Below are 22,135 nucleotides of genomic sequence, written 5' to 3' on the forward strand. Positions count from 1 at the left end.
CACCATCTTCTCCTTTTGAGCTTTATTTATTTTGAAGAATATACTGTTATCATTAGGAGGTTTATTCAATAAAATTCAATTTATACTCCAACGGGTGATGACTTATTATACTAGCTCATTAGGGAAAAATATAATTTGCATAATAATTTGGAATGCGGTGTGAGGTACATCGTCCTGGTGTGCTGATCTGTAATGCAACATTTGACCAGTTTCTTTGAATGGATCAAAGTCAATGTAGGTTATTGGAGACATAGCCAGGGGAAGTATCATAATGCAATCACAGTGTAATTCATACTGTATAAATGCAAAGTGGTATTTATTTTCAGTGTATTAGTTGCTACCAAGTAATGTTTCGATTGTTATGTTCAAGACAATCAAGCGTGATGTGAGCGTAACAAACTAAAGAAAAAACAAAACACTAAAATGTCTGTTTGTGTAGTATTGCATTTATTCTGTCTCTAGAGCATTTACAGACTTTCAGAAGAGACAACAACACCACCATGATATCCATGGAGTCTCAGTTAATACATTTATGCACATTTCACATCAACTTTCGTCACATATTAAAAACGAATTAAATTATTGAAACACTTTGAAATTTCAGGCCTAATACTTTTACAGGAATCCAAAACACACAGTAACTTGTATGTTCACTTTACAAGCAAGTGTAGTCCATGCTTTCTGTAGGTCACAGAATAGAAGTGATACTGAGATTTTAAGGAGGGTGTCATGTCTAGCCCCTTGGAAGTCAGATTCAGGTAATCTTTCTAAATTTCTATTTTGTTCATGGCTTCTTGTGTCTGTAAATGTCCGTTTGTTATCCAAGATTTAGTGTTCTGTTATATGTCAGGCTGCTGGCTGAGTCTGTTGTCTTTATGTCTAATGATTAGTTGGTCATATCTGTGTTAACCTGTTAGTTCCATTAGTGTTATCATGCCTCATTGTGCTCGTGGTGTTCGTGTGTCTACTGTCAATTTGTGTGCAACCCCATATGTTCAAAGTAAAACCTGTTTTAATCACCCCCAGAGACTGTGTCCGCTTCCTGACTGCACAACACCTGCCACGTCACAGAATAATCCACCATTAAAGGAGAGAGGGAGCCTTACGAGGTGAGACATTATCAGGAAGAGGATTACGGTTACCTTCCAATGCGTATCTTGTCTGAAGACTTGATTAAACAGGTTAAGGATGGTGAATTGTTTGAGCTACCATCCTCGAATTGTCCCTCCCACGAGTTCAATGAGGAGGATAATTTAGAGGGGTTCATTCTCCAGAGCAGACAATTTTATTTTATTTGGGCATATCTCAGCTGAGAGAGGAAATGAACACCCTCGATGGGTTTTTTGAACTTCTTAGAGAACAATTTGGCAAGAGTGGATCCATGGTTGATGATTTTGAATTTAGTGCATTCTCTGCTCCCGAGGTAGTTCATTTTCCACCTAGAGCTCACAGAGAGGAAGTCTCAGCACAGACTCCAGTACCCAAGAAGGTTACCACAGCCCCAACTACTAAGAGACCTACTACAAGGACAGAGCAGCAGGACGTTAACATGGCGGTTCAGTACGAGCCTACAGTTTACTGCTCCAAATCTGTAGCGCTACAGTGTACATCAAAGGCCAGTGGACGAGTGTCTGTGTCTGTACAATGCAGCCCCGACCTGCTAACAAGTGTCTACATCAATACAGTGCTCAATAGGGCCTGTTGTGGCTCATGTCCCCCTGGTGGCACCCCTAGAATCCCCCAGAGGTACCAAAACATTTTTGGGGGTACGGGGCATATTTGTATATGTGGTTTTTCATATATTCCCATCTGTAATACAGTGCAGTATTAGTGCAATAAAGAAAATCTACATTTAGCTAGAACTGCAGCTAGAAGCATCGGACTTCCCCACACTGAGCAGCTTCTCTCCTGTGTGAATGCGTTGGTGTTCGATGAGATAACTTTGTGTACTAAAACTCTTCCCACACTCTGAGCAGTGATATGGCTTCTCTCCTGTGTGAATGCGCTGGTGTTCCTTGAGATGACTCTGTGTAGTAAAACTCTTCCCACACTCTGAGCAGTGATATGGCTTCTCTCCTGTGTGAATGCGCTGGTGCAGTTGAAGACTTCTCCGTTCAGAAAAACTCTTCCCACACTCTGAGCAGTGATATAGCTTCTCTCCTGTGTGAAAGCGCTGGTGTACGTTGAGATGACTCTGTTGAGTAAAACTCTTTCCTCACTCTGAGCAGTGATATAGCTTCTCTCCTGTGTGAATGTGCTGGTGTATTTTGAGACTACCCTGTTCAGTAAAACTCTTCCCACACTCTGAGCAGTGATATGGCTTCTCTCCTGTGTGAATGCGTTGGTGTTCGATGAGAGAAATTTGTCTACTAAAACTCTTCCCACACTCTGAGCAGTGATATGGCTTCTCTCCTGTGTGAATGTGCTGGTGTACGTTGAGATGACTCTGTTGAGTAAAACTCTTCCCACACTCTGAGCAGTGATATGGCTTCTCTCCTGTGTGAATGCGCTGGTGTTTTTTTAGACTACTCTGTGTAGTAAAACTCTTCGCACACTCTGAGCAGTGATATGGCTTCTCTCCTGTGTGAATGCGCTGGTGTATTTTGAGATTACCCTGTTGATTAAAACTCTTCCCACACTCTGAGCAGTGATATGGCTTCTCTCCTGTGTGAATGCACTGGTGTTTTTTGAGATTAGCCTGTTTAGTAAAACTCTTCCCACACTCTGAGCAGTGATATGGCTTCTCTCCTGTGTGAATGCGTTGGTGTTCGATGAGAGAAATTTGTCTACTAAAACTCTTCCCACACTCTGAGCAGTGATATAGCTTCTCTCCTGTGTGAATGTGCTGGTGTACGTTGAGATGACTCTGTTGAGTAAAACTCTTCCCACACTCTGAGCAGTGATATGGCTTCTCTCCTGTGTGAATGCGCTGGTGTTTTTTTAGACTACTCTGTGTAGTAAAACTCTTCGCACACTCTGAGCAGTGATATGGCTTCTCTCCTGTGTGAATGCGCTGGTGTATTTTGAGATTACCCTGTTGATTAAAACTCTTCCCACACTCTGAGCAGTGATATGGCTTCTCTCCTGTGTGATTGCACTGGTGTTTTTTGAGATTAGCCTGTTTAGTAAAACTCTTCCCACACTCTGAGCAGTGATATGGCTTCTCTCCTGTGTGAATGCACTGGTGTTGCTGGAGATGGCTGTGTTTATTAAAACTATTTCCACACTCTAAGCAGTTGTAGCTTTTCTCATTTTCCATGTTTACTGATTTCAGCAGCCTGACGTACTCCTCGCAGATAAATGTGTTTATGTAGGTAAAGTTTATGTGTTGAGGAATAATTCCTAGAGGAAAAAGACAATGTTAATTTGTTGTGAGATGAAAACGAAACAATCATGACAAAGAACCATTTGGGCTCTGCATAATGCTAAAGACATTCATGCTAAAGACCATCAGGAGACAGTGCTAGGCTTCATTACTTCACTAAAATGAAAGCATTTGTCTATTTTGTGATATGTTTCTCTCTCTGTTCGGTTCAGTGCCACTTTATGTGCCAGTCTATAGGTACTTTTATTTTGTAGGGTTCATCAGAGAATTAATCTATGGGCAACACCAACATGTCACAGAAAATTCACCTGTGCACATGATTACTCAATGTGCCATGTTTCCAGGTAGATTGAATGTAAAAATGATGTTGGCCTCTTTAGAAAGCACTCCTGCTAAAAGTGTGCAAAAAGTCACATGATCCACAAAGGACATTTTTTGTACGTACGTATTTGTACGTGTAGTGTGATGTATTAGAAAGTTGCTGTGCATTTGCTTGAAATTCTCACATGAATTTACAACTATCACATTTTGTATTTGTAAGTCGTGGTTTTCATTTGAAAATCCCGTTATGTTTGCTTCCAAATAGTAAATTGCAGAATATGTTCTGTTTGTTTACAATGTTTTGGCAGCATTATAACTCCATAGCAGAGTCGCTGTCCTGTTCAGAAGGGTCTATAACCCAGCCTGTGTGTGTATAATGAGATTGGGAGATACTGTGTTAATACTGTGTAAAAGGATGTATAACCCAGCCTGTGTGTGTGTAATGAGATTGGGAGATACTGTGTTAATACTGTGTAAAAGGATGTATAACCCAGCCTGTGTGTATAATGAGATTGGGAGATACTGTGTTAATACTGTGTAAAAGGATGTATAACCCAGCCTGTGTGTGTGTAATGAGATTGGGAGATACTGTGTTAATACTGTGTAAAAGGATGTATAACCCAGCCTGTGTGTATAATGAGATTGGGAGATACTGTGTTAATACTGTGTAAAAGGATGTATAATCCAGCCTGTGTGTGTAATGAGATTGGGAGATACTGTGTTAATACTGTGTTAAAGGATGTATAACCCAGTCTGTGTGTATAATGAGATTGGGAGATACTGTGTTAATACTGTGTTAAAGGATGTATAATCCAGCCTGTGTGTGTAATGAGATTGGGAGCCTGATCAAAGACCCAAAAACAAACAAGGCTGCATTTATGTATCCAAATCCAAAAGGTACAATTGGGCCTACAGGCTACCTGTAGGCTGTGTGTGTGCTTTAAACTGTTGCGTATTTATCTGGATTATACTGAGAAATGTATCAGTCGCATGTTTAAAATATAACTCACCTCTTCAGACGATCTCAAATCTCTCACTGTTAAAGACAACTTCTTCATTTCTGTTGGAATGAAAATGATTAGAATATAGGCGAGATCTACTGCAATCTTCTAATGAAATATAAAATAGCTTTTTTTGTACAAGGACATTTTATACTGTCCTGACAGGTCACATATTGTTCCCCAGTCTGAACTTTGGACATGTCTGCACTAAAGCCTATACACCAACATAACGTTTTAGTAAAATGTATATTTGATCTCATATTGGCTGTCACTGATAAATAAAAATTGATAAACAACTGGAGAAGATCACAGATGGGTTGAAATCCCACAGATCACTACGACCTTTCCCAAGACTACATGCACTCAGGGTGACAACATTAACATGCAAGCTTCAAATAATACACGTTATTCCTGTCATTTATTTTGTTTGCTCTGAAACATAGATGAATGGTAAGAATACTGATTTGAAAAAGACAAGGGATCTTGCAGGGTAACTATTTACAGGACTAGATTAGTTTAGAGATCATTTTCTCTCATGTGATGGATATTTACAAAAAGAGAACCCGATTAACAATGGGAAAATAATTAGAAATCAAGGGTGTAAATTACATTTCAATGCGGGGATGGGGAGACAATACACAGTAAACATTTTCTAAAGGAGTTCCTGAGGGGGCGTCAAAGCTTCTCCCAAATGTTGTTCTTGTGCTTAGGAAAAGTACAAAAAGTACTAAAAAGTATCTATCTATATGATTTCACCTAAATGTAAAATACTTCAATGAATAACCAAACGAAATCAAATATAGGCTATGTAACATTACAATACATCCACTATAACAGCATAAAATCAATTCAATCGTACATTAAAGCTACTGTAATAAAACCGTACAATATAACTAGCAACAAACTTTTATCTTTGTAACAGGAACCACTGAGCTACTAAACAAAAGAACCAAACAGAATTATATTCGTATAGTATCAAATAAGTAGCTACGTTATCTGGCTGGGTTAGTTAGCGCTACAACATCCATTATAAAAACACTTTAACACGTTGAATTTTCCACCAACTTAGCCAAGACACGAGATTCAACCGTAAGGTAACGGAACGAATAAAATAGTGTGGTTAAGATGTGGTTAAAAGGTGTTAGTGGTACGTATTACTAAGTTAAGTACTTACAGGTCAACCAGTAGTCCAACACTTCCAAACAGGAGACAATAGGCGCAACTCCACTAAACGCCCGATGCTGATATTGAGAATAAGGAAACCTGTGGTCTGTAATGTCCGATGGTGATGGTAGGTAGAGGTGGGCGGATCGATACAAATATCGATACCAACGCTGCTAGTGATTTTGAGCAATACTCGTGTAAAAAGATTAATACTCAATCTTAAAAAAAGATTAATACTTTAAAAAAGATAGATTCTCAATCTTTTAAAGTTTCCCGCACGCACCGACTGCTGCGTACGTGGATTCATCAAAGTCTCTTCTCTGTCTGTAAGAGCAGCGCTGCCAACTCCTCAGTCAGGAAAGTCGCTATTGGCTGTCCTAAAAGTCGCGGAACTACGTCATCGCCTAATTTGCATAATACGTTTTTACTGTAAAAGAATAACGTTGTGGGAGAGAAAAAATGAGTAAAAAATACCCTAAATATGTTTGAGTGACTGACTGAGACTGTGAGTTAAATTCAGTAATTTCTTTTGTAATACACTTAAGACGCATTTATATTTACATCCGGCTCTGTAAATATGAGGCGGGGTCAATCAGCGGCGGGTTTGGGCATGCGCAGTTCATTTGCAGCGTGGACGTGGAGCGGTGTGGGTCTGCTCTGACTGTCAGACTGCATTGTGAGTGTTGTGGGACGGGGCTCACCGCAGCCGTCGGGCTTTATTTTATTTAGGGTATTTTTTACTCAATATCGGCATCGGGTGTTTAGTGGAGTTGCGCCTATTGTCTCCTGTGCTAAGTGTTTGGAAGTGTTGGACTACTGGTTGACCTGTAAGTAGGGGAGACCGGGTATGGTTGTAACATGGGGAGAGTTGTATCATGATCAGTTCCACCGATTATGAATAAGATAGGAGTCATATGATCATTCCAGTATTTACCCAATTCCTCCCTGATCCCACATGGTGAATATCAAGGCTAGAAACAGGCACGTGCAGATTCCATAGAGAAAAAAACTGATTTTGAGGTGAGAAAGTAAATTTCTGAATCAATACTATATTTTGTTTAGTACTTATACTATTGCAGATAAAACCATATGAAATATATTACATTAAACTATAGTTTCTCAGGTAATTTACATTTCACATTTACAGTTACATTTAAATTGTGATGCATTTTTCCCCTGTAAATTTCAAATCACCTTGATAATACAGCTAGCTAAACAATGGCTAACAGGGGTGAGGTGGGTTGTAACAGCTTTACAGCCATCACCTTACATACAACTAAGAAAACTTTCTTGATTTTAATAATTTTATAGAATGCCTAGGCAGTGGAAAAGAAAGACTGACAGAGGTGTGCCTGCAATGTTTTTTAAAAAGCATCTGATGAGGTCACAAAGAAGGACAAGTCAGTCAGATCAGTTGTGAAGGCACATGGTATCTGCCATGTAACACACAAACACACATTGACATTGTTTATTATTTGACCTACATGTTCACAGGTACAATGTATTAGTGTTCATTAAGCATACATATTGTTAAATAAGTTTGTTCTAGTACACTAATTTACACACACACACACACACCTGAATAAAACAGAAAGTGGATATGAGTTATGGTCAGTCACAGAGAGAGACACATTTTTCTGGATTTTTATTTTATTACTTTATTCCAAAAACCTATTTGAAGCATATTGTATGGTGTGGCCTCTGTTTTTGCTTCTTTTGTCTATTGTTACAACTTACCCCAGCATGTGTTACAACCTACCCTGGTAGTGGGGTAGGTTGTAACAACGGAACACCATGTATTTGATATCAACTCACGAGGGCTGTGATATTTGAACTGAGTTTTGAATTGGTGCCATTTGTAGTAAACAAATGTGTGTACATTGTATAAAAGTTTGAGTAACGGTGCCTATTACCTCTGCCCCGCTCCAGTCAGACTAACTTGCTCAGCGCATGGCCGCGGACTGAGCCTGTAAACACATGAACAAGTTGGACCGTGGCAGCGGACTGGGCCAGCTGATCCGGGCTGATGGTATGCAGCGGAGATCAGAAAAAAAACCAACTTGTACCAGAAAATCCAGGCCAGACTACGAAAACATAGAGCAGCTGTGTCACTTATTAATACAAATAGTCACAAACTGGTAAAGCCTTGTCCATACTAATGCCACATTAATTATATCTCCCTGTTTGTATCCCACGAGTGACAAGTCAAGAGAGAGACGCCAGTTACACACTGACACTGCTGAGGGTCTAACACATCATGTGATCCTTCCGCGACACGGTTCACACTACACCCGAGAGGTAGGCCCAAGAGTGTGGGTTGGCGAATCTCAGGAAGGACTCCAGCATATAGGTACCAAAAAGTGATTTATTGTGCGACCTGAAACAAAGAAACAAAACACTGTACAACACAAAATTAAACGGAAATATAAATATATACACTATTCACAGTAGGTGGCTCCAGCTTCAACCAAACCAGTAAATGAAGTCAGCCGCGAGGCTATAACTTCTACTCCAAAAGCTGCTAGTAGTTATCCACATACCACAGGAGACTCTCTGAATCAAATCTCCCGTGACACTTATAGTCTAGGCTCCGCCCCGGGCCAAACCATTGTATCGCTCCCCTTCAGCAATACTTTAATTAATCCATTATTTTCTTACAGGACCTGTAACAAATACAAAGCGTGGACCCCCCTTCCCTCTCAAACCAGTGGATCCTCCTGGCCCAGAGAAAAGGGACCCCTGCTCCAGCTGGCACTCTTTTCATACCCGTCAACCCTACAAGATCTCCGCTCAGTATTCTCCTTTGTATCTCTCAGATTGTGCATTAAGATCTCTATAGGGCAGTCATGGCCTGATGGTAGGGAACTGGTCTTGTGACCGGAGGGTCGTGGGTTCGATTCCCAGACCTGAGGCCATGACTGAGGTGCCCCTGAGCAAGGCCCTTAACCCTCAATTGCTCACTTGTATAAAAAAATGAGATAAAAATGTAAGTCGCTCTGGATAAGGGCGTCTGCCAAATGCCATAAATGTAAATGTAAATGTATAGTCCCTTAGGACTAGTGATGGGCAAATGAAGCCTCATGAAGCAAAGAAGATTTCCAACCCTTTGCTTTGCAAAAAGGTTAATTACTCGAGGCTTCATTCATCACTCACTAGTGACATCTGCTGGTGAAACTGTAACAGCCTTGTCATTCAGTTGGATCATACTTTCAAAAAATTGTAAATGCAATATTGTCACAAAGTTTCTATCAAACTCATGTTTAGTAACAGGAGAATCAATTAAATCATACTTAATTGTCATGTTTTAATTATTAAAATGATTTGTAGCCAATCTAATCCTTGACCATCAGTGGTTGTGTTGGGTTTTCTTGTATGTCATGGACTTATTTGACAATGAAGATATGTTGTACTATACTATATTAGGAATTGAGGCAGACTGAATATTTTGAGTTAGAAACTTGCTTCCTGAAAAACAGAATGGGTTTAAAATAATCGCTTCTTGGGGGTTCTAGATCTGGTTTTTTAACATTACAAATAAGGTTTGCCTCTTCCAATGGTTTTTAGTCTGTTTTTGATGTGTGAATCTGATGTACATCTTGATCAAACAAAAAGAATTTAGAACGTTCCAGATTTTAAATTTAATTGTTTTTATTTAGCAACAGGACTTTTTTCACTGTTTCAGGTTTTAGACGGTTTCTTCGTCGGCAGATGACCTCCCCCACCTTGGAAAAATACTCGTTCACAGAGCACTGATGATGCAGGTAAACAGAGGAACTTCAGTGCCATACAGTACAAATGGGGATGCACATGTTTCTGTGTATGCCAATACTCCAATGGATCTTCACGTCTCCTTAGGTTCATTTCAGCGAAGTATCGCTCCATTTCAACAATGGCATCTGCAGAGGCATTGGAGCAACGCCTCTCCTGGTCCACTGTAGAATCTAACAGAGACCACAGTTCACCTATAAATAACAAAAAAAAAAATAATTACAGATAATACACAACACCAACAACTGAAATACAGTAGTACAAATGTCACAAGAAAATTAAAAGAACAAAAAAAAAACTCACAAGATTTTCTGGTGCCTTCTCCTGCATCTGCTGAATCCTGCGGCTGGTTACCTTCATTGCCTGCAATCTGTACTGCCTCTTGTGCCTTGCTTTGACTGACAAAACCAAGAGTTTTGAACCTAGGGTCCAGCTAGCAATGTGGCCATTGTCATGACACCTAATGATTCAATTTTTGCAATTTGTTCTTTGACACACCTCAATAGGTTTTCAGACAGAAGTCTTGCACCATAATTTTTTATATTTGCTATCTTTGTGAGCACCGCAGGTGCAGCATGTTCATTAAATGTATGACCTTGGATACTGACACCCTTTTATCTCCAGAGAGCTCTGACGTTGCTTGGAAGAATGGGAACAACACCAGTAACGACTCCTCAATGATCTCATAATCCTGAGAAGTCAGAGGGGTTATATCAGTTTTGAGTGTTGTGAGGGCTGCAGCCACAGGTTCTTTTTGTTGAAACAGACGTTCCAACATAAGGTAAGTGCTGTTCCAGCGTGTGTCCACATCGATTATGAGCTTCTGTGATTGTCTTCCCATCTGTATTTGAATCCCTTCCAGGTTTTCTTTACCTGTGGTGCTTGAGTGGAAATATGCCACAATTCTTTTAGCCTTTGTGTAGATGTCACAGAGGGCAGGGATCTGGTCAAATGATTTTCGGACTAATAAATTGAGTCCATGAGCAATGCAAATGGAGTGCCTGATCTTTAATGCCTTAGCACATGCAATCATGTTAGCTGTGGCATCAGTCACCAGACAGTTCACCTTATCAGTAATTCCCCACTCCACCATGTGATTATGAACCACCCTGGCCAGATTGTCAGATGTGTGAGTGGACGGGAAATGCTCCACTCCAATTAATACAATGCCCAGTTTGTCACTGGGATCAATGAAGTGGCATGTTATGGCCAGGTAAGCCTCCATATTCATGGATGTCCACATATCTGCGGTCAGGCTGACAGCAGACACCTTTTGCATGTTTTCTTTGGCTTTTTCTTTTGTTTTGTAGTATTTCTCTTCCACCATCTTTTTTAATGCCTGAAATGAAAAGCAAAATTATTCATTGAAATACCAAAATGATATCCATTTACCATTTAGCTGCTATATTTGACACATATAAACCTTTCTGGTAGGAAGAACATAGCTTGGATCCAGCAAATGAATGAGCTCTCTGAACCCCTCATCCTCCACTACTGAAAAGGGTTGGGTATCCTTTACAATCAAGTTTACCACAGCCTCATCTAGCACCTGCATCCTGTAATCTGTAAGATGCATAAATATAAAACAATTGAAATGACACAATAATACTGATAGATCTATGATATGAATGAAATAATTTTGAACACATAAAACAATGTCATACTCTGGCTGGTGTCTCCTGTGTTTGAAGGGTGCTTATTTACATGTAGGGCCGTGTAATGCCTAATCATGAATGATGTGTTGTTGTTGTAGACCAACACCCTGTCACACAGCAAACATTTCACCTGACATAAAAGGATGGCGAAGTTCACACAAAGTTGCTATTAATGATGCAAATGTAGTCAGATCTTGTGCACACATTATACAAACCTCATTGTGATCTGTCATCTCAAAATACTCCCAGGTATGAGACGTGTTTCTCTTTTTTGACGGCTCCATTTCAACCACTGCTGATGAAAACTGCTCTGCTGACGTGCTACCAAACCACCTACTACAACCCACGAAGCAACAGGGTTCATAGCGCTTTTATTTTGAAAAACGATATGCAAAATGAAGCAATGACGTGGCAGATGTAATGCGAGGCCTCGTTTGTTGCTGATCACATGATTTTGCTCAATATGACACAAGCTCCGAAGCGGGGCTTCATCGGACACGCCCCCTTTTTACTCGGTACATGCCTCGAAGCCTCGCTTCAGATGTCCCATCACTACCGCAGAGTACTATGGGGAGGACGCGAGCCCCCCCTCCGTCTGAGTGCTCGGTCCCCACTGAGTGTTACGGGGAGGAATCAAGCCCTCCCCCATCAGAGTATTCTGAGGAGACCGTGAGGGAGAAGAAGCGTCGGGCGGAGTGTGTGCCTCCGTCTCATTCCGAGGGTAGCCAAAAGGACTGCTCTCGGTACGACACTCCAGAGGAGCCCAGGAGATCAAGTCTGGGTGGCTCCGAGGAGGAGATGAAGATGGGGGAACCCGCACAGGGGAAAGGAACAGTGGAGCGACCGTTAAGGGATGGTGGGGGTCCCTTAGGGGGAGCTCGGAGGAAGGAGGCTGAGCGTCGGCAGGCGTATCCTGCGGCGCCTCCCTCGACGGCTCCTAAGGAGACTGGTCGCGCGCCCACTGAGAGGGCAGCCGGGGCGTCCGCCGCACGCGGTGGAGGATTGGCCCCAAGGACAGGAGGAGGACCGCCCCCTGCAGTGCCTGTGGGCCAGGGAGGGGTATTCTCCCTTGGCGGCTCTCCTAAATCCACGAAACATACTCCCGTATCTGCCAATACCTGTGTTTGTGTCTGTCCCAGTGTTTCTTCCGAATCCCCTTTCCAATCCCTACTTGTGCCTCTCGTGTTTCATGTTCCAATGTGTGTGTTTGTAAATGTGCCATTATGTGTGTCTAATGTCTTTTCCCCTAAGCTGGGAGTTTGTGAAAAAATAGCTAACGTGACGCCTGCAGAGCGAGGCCAGGCAAGTTTATTTGTACACAGCTTCAAGGCGTCTGTAGTTGCATTTCGGGAATTAATGTGACGCCATTTCAGCTTCTATCGGAAACGGAGTAGCTTACATGTTCATAGCCTAATAACAAAAGTAATGCATGTTAATGTAATGTAGGTATTATGTGTTTATGGCAACTATAAAAATATGAATACCAGGAATTGTCTATCACATTGTTCTTTAGACAGAGAATAGAAACCAAGCACAAAATCAATTGTCAAATTTATGTACAAAAAAAAGTGTGAATATGACATCACTAGACCACTTTTAAAAGTATGTGTGTGTGTGTGTGTGTGTGTGTGTGTGTGTGTGTGTGTGTGTGTGTGTGTGTGTGTGTGTGTGTGTGTGTGTGTGTGTGTGCGCATTTGTGTGTTTGTGTATGTGTGTGTGTGTGCGTGTGCGTTCAACCCTCCTGATCAAGCTGGTCTGTCTAATGCACTGGTGAATTCGTTCTCCAGTAATGTGTATATGTGAACCAGACCACATCTCAGTTAGAATGGTTTCCACTTTAAGGCCCTAAAGAGAGAAACAGACAGTGTCCTGTCCAACTGATGTCAGTGAACTGCTCTCTACACACATTCTGCACACACATACACCAGTGGCAATGAAAGTGATTGGAACACCTGACTCCAATATTTTGAATGGGTGTGCAAATACTTTTGGCAATATAGTGTATGTATGTATGATGGATGGTCATGTAGATTTTTGCTGTAACTTATATGAACATAACTGAAAATAAAAAGAGAGATCTGTTTGACATTTCCACTTCCTGTAATAACTGTTGTGCATTGTCAGATTATGTTATCCACAGTTGTCTTCAGACTGTGGTTGATATTCTCTGTGATTGTCTGTTCTAACTTACACATCTTTTTAGCTATTGTGATTTCATCCAAAATGAAATTGAAATATTATTTGACAAAATAGTTTTTGTAAAATGTTTGTACTATTTTGGTCCATTTTTGATAAAAAAAAAGAGCCAGAATAATGGGTACAGGATGTAAAGCACACAGGGGTTATTTTCAGAAATGAAATGTTTAAGCTGAAATCCTGCGTAGAATTAACAATGCTTGTAAAGCATTTCCATGTTGGTACACATCAAATACAACTGAATGATTGTAAATGTAACTAAATGGTGTTTATGGCTGACAATGTGATTGTGTAATGCATCATGTGAGAGAGGAGACACAAGATGGAGGAAGTGATGACACTCTGAAAGCACATTCCTATATTTAGTTTGCATGCTCAAATGTGAGAGAAAGAAAAGAAAGATGAGGAAGTAGTTTTGTATGTGAAGACGTCCTCTGTGCTGTGTGGACACTAGGCAGTGGTCCATTACAGTAGAGGTCCTCTGAGATCTAGAACTCTAGGTCACAGTTCTGTGGTGGTTCTTGGAGGGAGACTGTAGTTCTGAGAAGCAGCAGAAGTTCTGAAGCTGTGTAGTGTGTGTACGGTGATCAGAGCATTCAGGAGATTGTAGTTCTGAAGAGGAAGTGTATAAGACGTGTAGCAGCAGTCCTGCAGTGTGTGTGTGTGTGTGTGTAGTGTGTTGAACTCAGTAAGAATGCAGGTGTGTGTGTATCTGCTGCTTGTGCTCCATGCTGCTGATGGTGAGTGTTTCATCTCCTGTTGTTGTATTTGCATATACAGACACACTGTTTGTATGTCTATGCATGTGAGAGATTAAGAAAGATTTGACTTACTTCATAATCTTGACATAATCCTGATGTAATTGTTTATTTTCTTATCAAATGAATCTCACAACATATTGTATAGAGGTTTGTGAGAACATGTTATCTTAGATTACAAATTTGTCCTTTATCTGTGATTCTCAAGTAGATATCAGAGGTAGTAAACAGTTCTGAAGTCTTGAATGTAAAGTAAATGTAATTAGCTTTAGTTGACCTTAAAGCTGCAGTCTGCACACTTCTGACATTTAATTTGTATAACTTGATGGCATACGTCCACCAAGTAACCGTTGCTTAAGTAACCATTCTAGTAGACAACACTTTTCATCATTCTGCGTTACCTGAGTGAGTTAGTTAAGTGAGAAAATATTAGTATGAGTTGTGGAGTGAATGAGGGAGCAGGAGGGGAGGTGTGTAAAGGCTCATCTTTACTTTACATAATGCCACGTAGCGATAATGACAAAAATAAAGAGGAAAGCTCCTTAGCGCAATACACAAAAAAAGTGAGTGAGCTAAGAGTTTATGGTGCTATAAGTCTTTAAACCTTGTTGCGGAAGCGTCCAGTGGTTGTTCTTGCAGTGCGGCGTTGCTGACATTCTCAGGGTGTGAGACCAACGCACAGCACTGGAAGAGCCGACCTGCCGCCTTTAAATAGATGACAGAGGGAATTGGGAACAGGTGCAATGATGATAAGTGGTTAATAGATGTGTGATTAGGAAGGAGGGAGGGGTGTGTGATGTGTGGGTGTGTGTGTGTGGGCATCTCCCTCATGGCTTGGGGCCGGTCTACCGTGGCACTATAGTTTTGGAAGTCAAGGCCTGGAGCAATTAAGTGTGAGATAGATAACAGTAAACATTACGTGTACATGTGCAGCCATGTTTAACAGTGCAGGTCATTAACCAGAGTGGTGATGCAGGCTGCAGGTTGGTAGAGAATCAGACAACAGAAAACATCACTACATACACAGGAGACTCAGTACTGCTGTACTGCTCCTGCAGTACACGATATTGTGGTTATGTACTACTGTCAATAAAGGAGAAGTGACTGTGTGTGTGTGTGTGTGTGTGTGTGTGTGTGTGTGTGTGTGTGTGTGTGAGAGAGAGAGAAAGAGAGAGAGAGAGAGTTTGTTATAGAAGAGAAAGGCATGTAATATGTGTTTTTGCAGGAGAAGTGTGTGTGTGTGTGTGTGTGTGTGTGTGTGTGTGTGTGTGTGTGTGTGTGTGTGTGTGTGTGTGTGTGTGTGAGTGAGAGAGAGAGAGGGAGAGAGAGCGAGAGAGAGAGAGAGAGAGAGAGAGAGAGAGAGTTGGTTTGTTATGGAAGAGAGGCATTAAATCTGTGTTTCTGCAGGCTGCACACTGGACAGCCAAGAGGAAACAAAATTCATCACTGCACACACAGGAGAGTCAGTCCTGCTGCCCTGTTCCTGCACCAACACACACACCAGACCTGAGAGATTCACCTGGAAGAAACTCAACACAAACAGAAACACATGGGACGTGATCTCCAGTGAGAGTGAACAGTACAGAAACAGAGTTCAGCTGGGTACTGCTCACTCTCCAGGAAATCTCTCTCTACTCATATCACACCTCACTGAAGAGGATGGAGGAGTGTACAGGTGTTATATTGAAGAGGGGAAATACAGAGACGTCAGTCTCACTGTTAAAGGTAAGATTTTTGATACAAATCCATCTGCAGTGATGTTTGTATAACTAAATATATTTACATTTAAGGCATTTGGCAGACGCCCTTATCCAGAGCGACTTACATTTTTATCTCATTTTTTATACAAGTGAGCAGTTGAGGGTTAAGGGCCTTGCTCAGGGGCACTTCAGGTCTGGGGATCGAACCCACGACCCTCCGGTCACAAGACCAGTTCCCTAACCACCAAGCCATGACTGCCCTATATATCTGGGTAAATCCAACATAAATCCATAAATGTGTTATATTACTTTGGATTTTTTTTTTTTTTTATTGTTTCTTTGGTTTTTCATAAAGCTGCACTTGTGGGTAGACATTTGGTTTTAAAATTTAATAAGGACCGAGGTTTCCAGAGTGTCACGGTACGGCGGCCCCCTACCGGTCGCCTCTGTCCACAGCGGCAGTTGTCGTTGTTTTTGTTGCTGTTGTGTTCATCCCTCAGGTGGGCGGAGCCCGCGATCCGTCTCACCTGAGGGTCGTTTGTTTGCCTATATATGTCTTGTCTCTATACCAGTTGACCGCTGGTCATTATATCCTTAATTCGGATCGACTCATGGGTTTTTGGTTTGCGCACTTTCTCATTAAACCATCCTTTTTCCCTGAGACTTGACGTGATCGCTTCCATTTTATTTCACTCACCCTGCCCGTCACAGAATAACCAGCCACCCTTCGGAAGCCGCCAGTCTGCTTTACTTTCTCCTTAGTTCGTGGTCATGTCTCATGGTAAGTGTTTGTCTGCGTGGTGTTTGTGTGAAGAGTCCCGCCGTGCTTATGTGTTGTGTGTATGGCACGGCGAAGACCAGGGCTGTCTTTCCTGGGAAAATTATTCGTGTTTGTTATTTGATTGTTTGAAGAGTTCCGCCGTGCGTCTGTTTTGTGTGGCACGGCGAGGACCAGGGTGTCTTCCCTGGGAAGGTTCTTCTTGTTGTTTGTTGTGTTAGTGTGAACGGTCGTGTGGATCTGTGTGCGTTGCTCACTTGGGTTTGTGTTAAATGTTTTGTGTGTGACGCGGGTGCCGCTCGTCACTGTTGCCTAGCTCCCCTGTCGTCTTGTGTTTTGTGTGGGGGAGCGACTGCGAACTTGAGCGGCGCGTCACTATTGGGTGTAAGCGAGCGCGCACGTATGGGTCTCGTCCGTTCATTATTGGCACAATGTTTGTTTGGGGGGGACCGGCTGTGGTCCCGTGCCATGGGGAGTGGCACGGAGGGCATCGCTCCTGAGGGAGGCCCTGACCAGGTAAGTGGGGGGTTCTCCGGTTTTGCAATGGAGACCCCTCCCCCATGGTAGGGGGATTAGGGTAAGTGCGCGTGTGTTTTGTGTTGGTGTGTGTATGGGTGTGTATGTGTGTGTTTTTTATGTGCAGGTCTTCTCCCTAGCAGTGGATCATGGTTTTCCTGGACCTTGTGGGGGTCTCCACCTGGCAGGAGCCCCCTTATGTTGTGGGGTGACCAGAGCCCGGTCATAAAGAGCCCCTCCCTGTAGGGCTGGGGCCCCCGGCTGTTTGGGGACCATGGGGCTCCAGTCTGAGAAGCTCCTGCTGAAGATGGAGATCCTCCCTCCTCCCCGGGGTGACCAGGAGGCCCCTGGGGCTGTTCCCCAGCCCGCGACGGGGGGTGGTCTGGGCCTCGGTCTCTGGCGCTCCTGGGTTGGGTGGAAGAGTCCACCTCGTGATGGGAGGCCCCGGCCTAGCAGAAGGCAGGGGTCAGTTCCGGGAGGAGGTAGGTCCAGGAGGTGACGTAGCCACGCCCCAGGGAGGTAACCTGCACACACGTACACCGCGGATGAATAAGGAGCCGTAGCTCCTCATCCTCACACCTGTGGGGCTAAGCGGCCAAATGCCGGTTAGGGCGTGAGGACCCCGTGACCGACCGGGGCGTGGTTTTGTGTTGTTGACCGCCCAGTCGGTCCAGGGTCCCGCCCAGGTAGGTAAGCTAACGTGTGTTATGTTTTGTTCAGCTCCTGGACTGCAGGGGGTGTGTCCCTGCCTTGTCCCTGCCTTCCTGCCCCTTGATGTTTTATGTGCTGCCACTGTGTGCCACACACACAGTGGAGGGGAGTGTGGCTTGGTGGGGGGGTCTGTCACGGTACGGTGGTCCCCTACCGGTCGCCTCCGTCCGAGGCGGCAGTTGTCGTTGTTTTTGTTGTGTTCGTCCCTCAGGTGGGCCGAACCCGCGATCCGTCTCACCTGAGGGTCGTTTGTTTGCCTATAGGCCTATATGTCTTGTCTTTGTACCAGTTGACCGTTGGTTATTATATCCTTAATTCGGATCGACTACCGGGTTTTTGGTTTGCGCACTCTCATTAAATCATCCATTCTCCCTGAGACTTGGCGTGATCGCTTCCATTTTATTTCGCTCACCCTGACCGTCACACAGAGTTCTAAAGTTTAATGAGGAAGACAGCTAGTTAAATGAATAAAAGGTGCAGTTAACAAATCCTGTGACACTCCAATATATATATATATATATATATATATATATATATATATATATATATATATATAGACATATACAGACAGAGAAATGACCCTCAGGTGGCAAACTCCCTTATGGGTAATGCCCACCTGTGGTAGAAACACAACAAACCAAACACAGGACATAAATACTGCCAGCAGGGGGCGTGCGTACCATGAGCCTGGATGTGGGGGTAATGGAAAAGTACAAGAAAAACTGAACAATGTGGAAAAGGAGTTTTAACTGAGGGGCAGACACACAGATAATAAAAATCAATAAAGTGTCAAAGTGTTCAGATTGAGCATCACAGACAGTATTTAGACAGATTATTATTGTTATTATTATTACATTTATATTTATGGCATTTGGCAGACGCCCTTATCCAGAGCGAATTACATTTTAATCTCATTTTTTTACACAAGTGAGCAATTGAGGGTTAAGGGCCTTGCTCAGGAGCACCTCAGTCACAGCCTGGTCTGGGGATCGAACCCACGACCCTCCGGTCACAAGACCAGTTCCCTAACCACCAGGCCATTATTTTTTTTCCTTCCTGCTTTCCTCCTGTACAGACGCTTTTCTGTCAGCTCTGCTTGTCCTTTCATTTATTTGAGTTATATCTACAAGTTCAAGTTATTTTTACAAGTTAAAAGGATCCATTACTCGTTACTTCACTTGGTAAGCTTTTTTACATTCATCTATAAAGGATTATTTAGCATTTTTTACATTCCGACAGTCCGACACTGCGAGTGAACTGTTTTTTGCGCCTCATCCTTGTGAGTGGTTTTTGTGCACTGTTTTATCAGCAGCTGATATTGTTTTCAGCTGTGAAATACCTGCCAGAACTTATTGGGTGTTATTTTTGCACTTTGGATTTTTAACTTGGATATTTGAGCCTTGTGCCCGGTGCTTTTGCGATTATGCCTCATGCTTCCACATCATCTATTTGCTCTGAGTGTATCAAACTGTCTCAGAGGGTTGCAGAACTTCAGGAAAGAATCCATACCTTACATTCTATAAGGGAGGAGGAAGAATATCTGGACTCGATTCTTGCCACACAAACCGCTGACAAAACCGTCCCTGTGACTGGCAAAGAAAGAGACGTTTCTCTCCATTGTCGCTGGGATGTACTGGGGGCAAAGCCTAAGCTCATCTTGGCCTCAACTCCTAATCCTGTTAACAACAACAATGATAAGGGCTGGACTCTTGTTCGGGGGAAGGAACGTAGCAGAAACCAGCACAGCAGCGGCGGCAAGCAGCAATCTTCAGAACAGAACATTCTTCTCGATAACAGATATGAAGCTCTTGCCTCAACTGAAGTAGCAGAAACTGAGCAGTCTCATCACAACATACTGCCTCCCTCTCCAGGACATCAAGGACATCAAACGCACCCCAATCAGCATCAGAGATCCGACTCCAGTCTGGCTGCTAAGCTTGCAAATAACTCTGGCCATTCGCGGACCAACCACCAGGCTGCCAACTGTGTTAGCCAGCAGCATGCTAACAAGCATGCTAAGAGGGTTAGCCATCGGGATGCTAACCATGTTGGCCATCGGGGTGGTAACCATGTTGGCCATTGGGGTGGTAACCATGTTGGCCATCGGGGTGGTAACCATGCTGGCCATCGGGGTGGTAACCATGTTGGCCATCGGGGTGGTAACCATGTTAGCCGCCGAGGCATTAACGGTGAAAGAAGACGAGGAACACCGCCACAGCCCAAAACGCTGCTAATCGGGGACTCAGTCATCAGAGATGTATGGAGCAACAGTATTAAGGCCTTTTGCTTTCCTCGTGTTACTGTCTGTGAAGTGATACCCATGATTCCACACATATTGCATGACCATCCAGCTACGGAAAGACTGATTGTACATGTCGGCTCTAGCGATGTTTACAAACAACAGTCTGAGATACTGAAACAGGATTTTAACCATCTGCTCGACATTCTGGAGTTTTCCCGGTGTGAAGTGTTCATTTCTGGACCGATACCAACTGCACGTCGAGGCAGTGGTCACTTTACCAGACTGCTGGCTCTAAACAGCTGGCTCACTACAGCCTGTGCACATCGGAAGGTAAACTTCATTGACAATTTCAACATTTTTTGGAGGCGTCCTGAGCTTTTTAAACCTGATCAGCTTCACCCTAACAGGGCTGGGACTCAAATGCTTGTGGACAATCTAATGTATGGAATCACTCACATGCGGAATCTGCACCCAACCGCCAGCAGTAACGTCAGTAATGTCAGTCAAAGGAGCCCACCATCTCCTGTCAGAGAATCTGTCCACAGTCTCAGAGGTAAACTCCAGGAGATTGAAGAGGTTCTGCAACACTACAGTCTGCTGTCTTGCAGGAACTCACCCACTTCTCCTGCACACTCAGTGAATTCTCAGGTCTGACACACTGGAACCCATGCTCCTAGTCAGTGCTACATTCCAGTTATTTTAAATAGCCGGTGGCATGGCTCTCAGAATCGAAATAAAAATGTAATCAGAAGAAAACATAAGGGTACAAAACATTGTAACAAACAAAATTTGATCCCAGTGAAATGCACAAGTGATGTAAGCGATGCTGATCAAACACATCAAGTCTTCAAAGTCTCCTTACTAAATGTCCGCTCACTCACAAACAAGTCTTTTATAATAGCTAAATTAATTGAAGATTACTGTCTGGACTTTCTTTTTCTAACAGAGACTTGGCTTGATAGCAATGGAGCAATAGTGCTAAATGAAGCTTCACCTCCCGACTTTAACTATTTTAATGTCTCCAGGGTAAATAAGAGAGGTGGTGGTGTTGCATGTTTTTACCATAAAGCATTCCGATGTAAGCAGATCTCATTAGGGGAACATCCTACGTTTGAATATCTGGCAGTACAACTCAACAGTACTTATTCAGTTCTTTTGATTGTTATCTATCATCCTCCCAGACTACATGCAGATTTTCTTGAAGATTTTGAAGAAATGCTTTCAAGGATTTTAATTGATTTTGATTATGTTTTAATTGCTGGGGATTTTAATATTCACATGGATATATCCACAAATCCAATCACTTCAGAATTCATGAGGATGCTTAACTCTTTTGATCTCATACAGCATGTATCAGGCCCAACTCATAAGCATGGCCACATTTTAGATTTGGTCATTTCTAAACGTATAGAGGTTAATAATACTGAAATTACTGATGTTGCAATCTCTGACCATTTTGGTGTATTTTTCAACATGTCATTATCTACTAGAACACTCAGTGAAAAGCGCACAATAACCAAGCGTTATCTCAGTGCTGGCAGTGCTGTGGCCTTCACAGACATGATACAGTCCCTCCCTCCCCTCTCAGAAAATGGGAATGAGCTAGTTGAAACATTCACACACAGAGTTAGGAACTGTATTGATGCTGTGGCACCAAAGGTAACTAAAATAATCTCTGGTAAAATGAAGATGCCCTGGAGAAACACTCCATCTATTGTAAAATTTAGGCAAGATTGTAGGCAGGCTGAGAGACGTTGGCGAAAGTCAAAATTGCAAGTACATTTTGATATTTATAAAACAACATTGCAGAATTACAACAGTGAAGTGAAATCAGCAAGGAAAAACTATTTCTCTACCTTAATCAATTCATCCAATAATAACTCAGCTGTCTTGTTCAGAAGCATAGATCAGCTAGTAAACCCCACCTCCTGTGGCTTCCCTGAGACTGTTTCAGTTGAAAAATGTGAGGAGTTTGCTATATTTTTTAGGGACAAGATTAT

General features: G+C 42.7%; 2 protein-coding genes across 5 annotated transcripts in view; one reads left to right on the top strand and one right to left on the bottom strand.

Annotated features, from left to right (window-relative positions):
• Positions 1–493: 493 nt before the first annotated feature.
• LOC143522691 (uncharacterized) lies at positions 494–6,097 on the bottom strand. Its single transcript, XM_077016443.1, has 3 exons — positions 5,822–6,097; positions 4,657–4,706; positions 494–3,342 (listed from the first exon to the last, which is right to left on the bottom strand). The coding sequence occupies exon 3, from the start codon at positions 3,257–3,259 to the stop codon at positions 2,216–2,218; it is 1,044 nt and encodes a 347-aa protein (XP_076872558.1). The 5' UTR covers positions 3,260–3,342; positions 4,657–4,706; positions 5,822–6,097; the 3' UTR covers positions 494–2,215.
• Positions 6,098–13,811: 7,714 nt separating this feature from the next.
• Positions 13,812–22,135, top strand: part of LOC143522692 (polymeric immunoglobulin receptor-like) — a 93,027-nt gene continuing 84,703 nt past the window's right edge. The window contains exons 1-2 of one of the 4 annotated variants that reach the window (XM_077016445.1): positions 13,812–14,170; positions 15,596–15,913. In XM_077016445.1, the coding sequence (XP_076872560.1) occupies positions 14,125–14,170; positions 15,596–15,913 (364 nt within the window). In that variant the 5' untranslated portion in view covers positions 13,812–14,124. Of the gene's footprint in view, positions 14,171–15,595; positions 15,914–17,102; positions 17,665–22,135 lie in introns of those variants that run through there. The other 3 variants (XM_077016444.1, XM_077016448.1, XM_077016447.1) reach the window with 3 other exon arrangements.

Source organism: Brachyhypopomus gauderio, chromosome 9, assembly GCF_052324685.1.
Source record: "Brachyhypopomus gauderio isolate BG-103 chromosome 9, BGAUD_0.2, whole genome shotgun sequence".
NCBI lineage: Eukaryota > Metazoa > Chordata > Actinopteri > Gymnotiformes > Hypopomidae > Brachyhypopomus > Brachyhypopomus gauderio.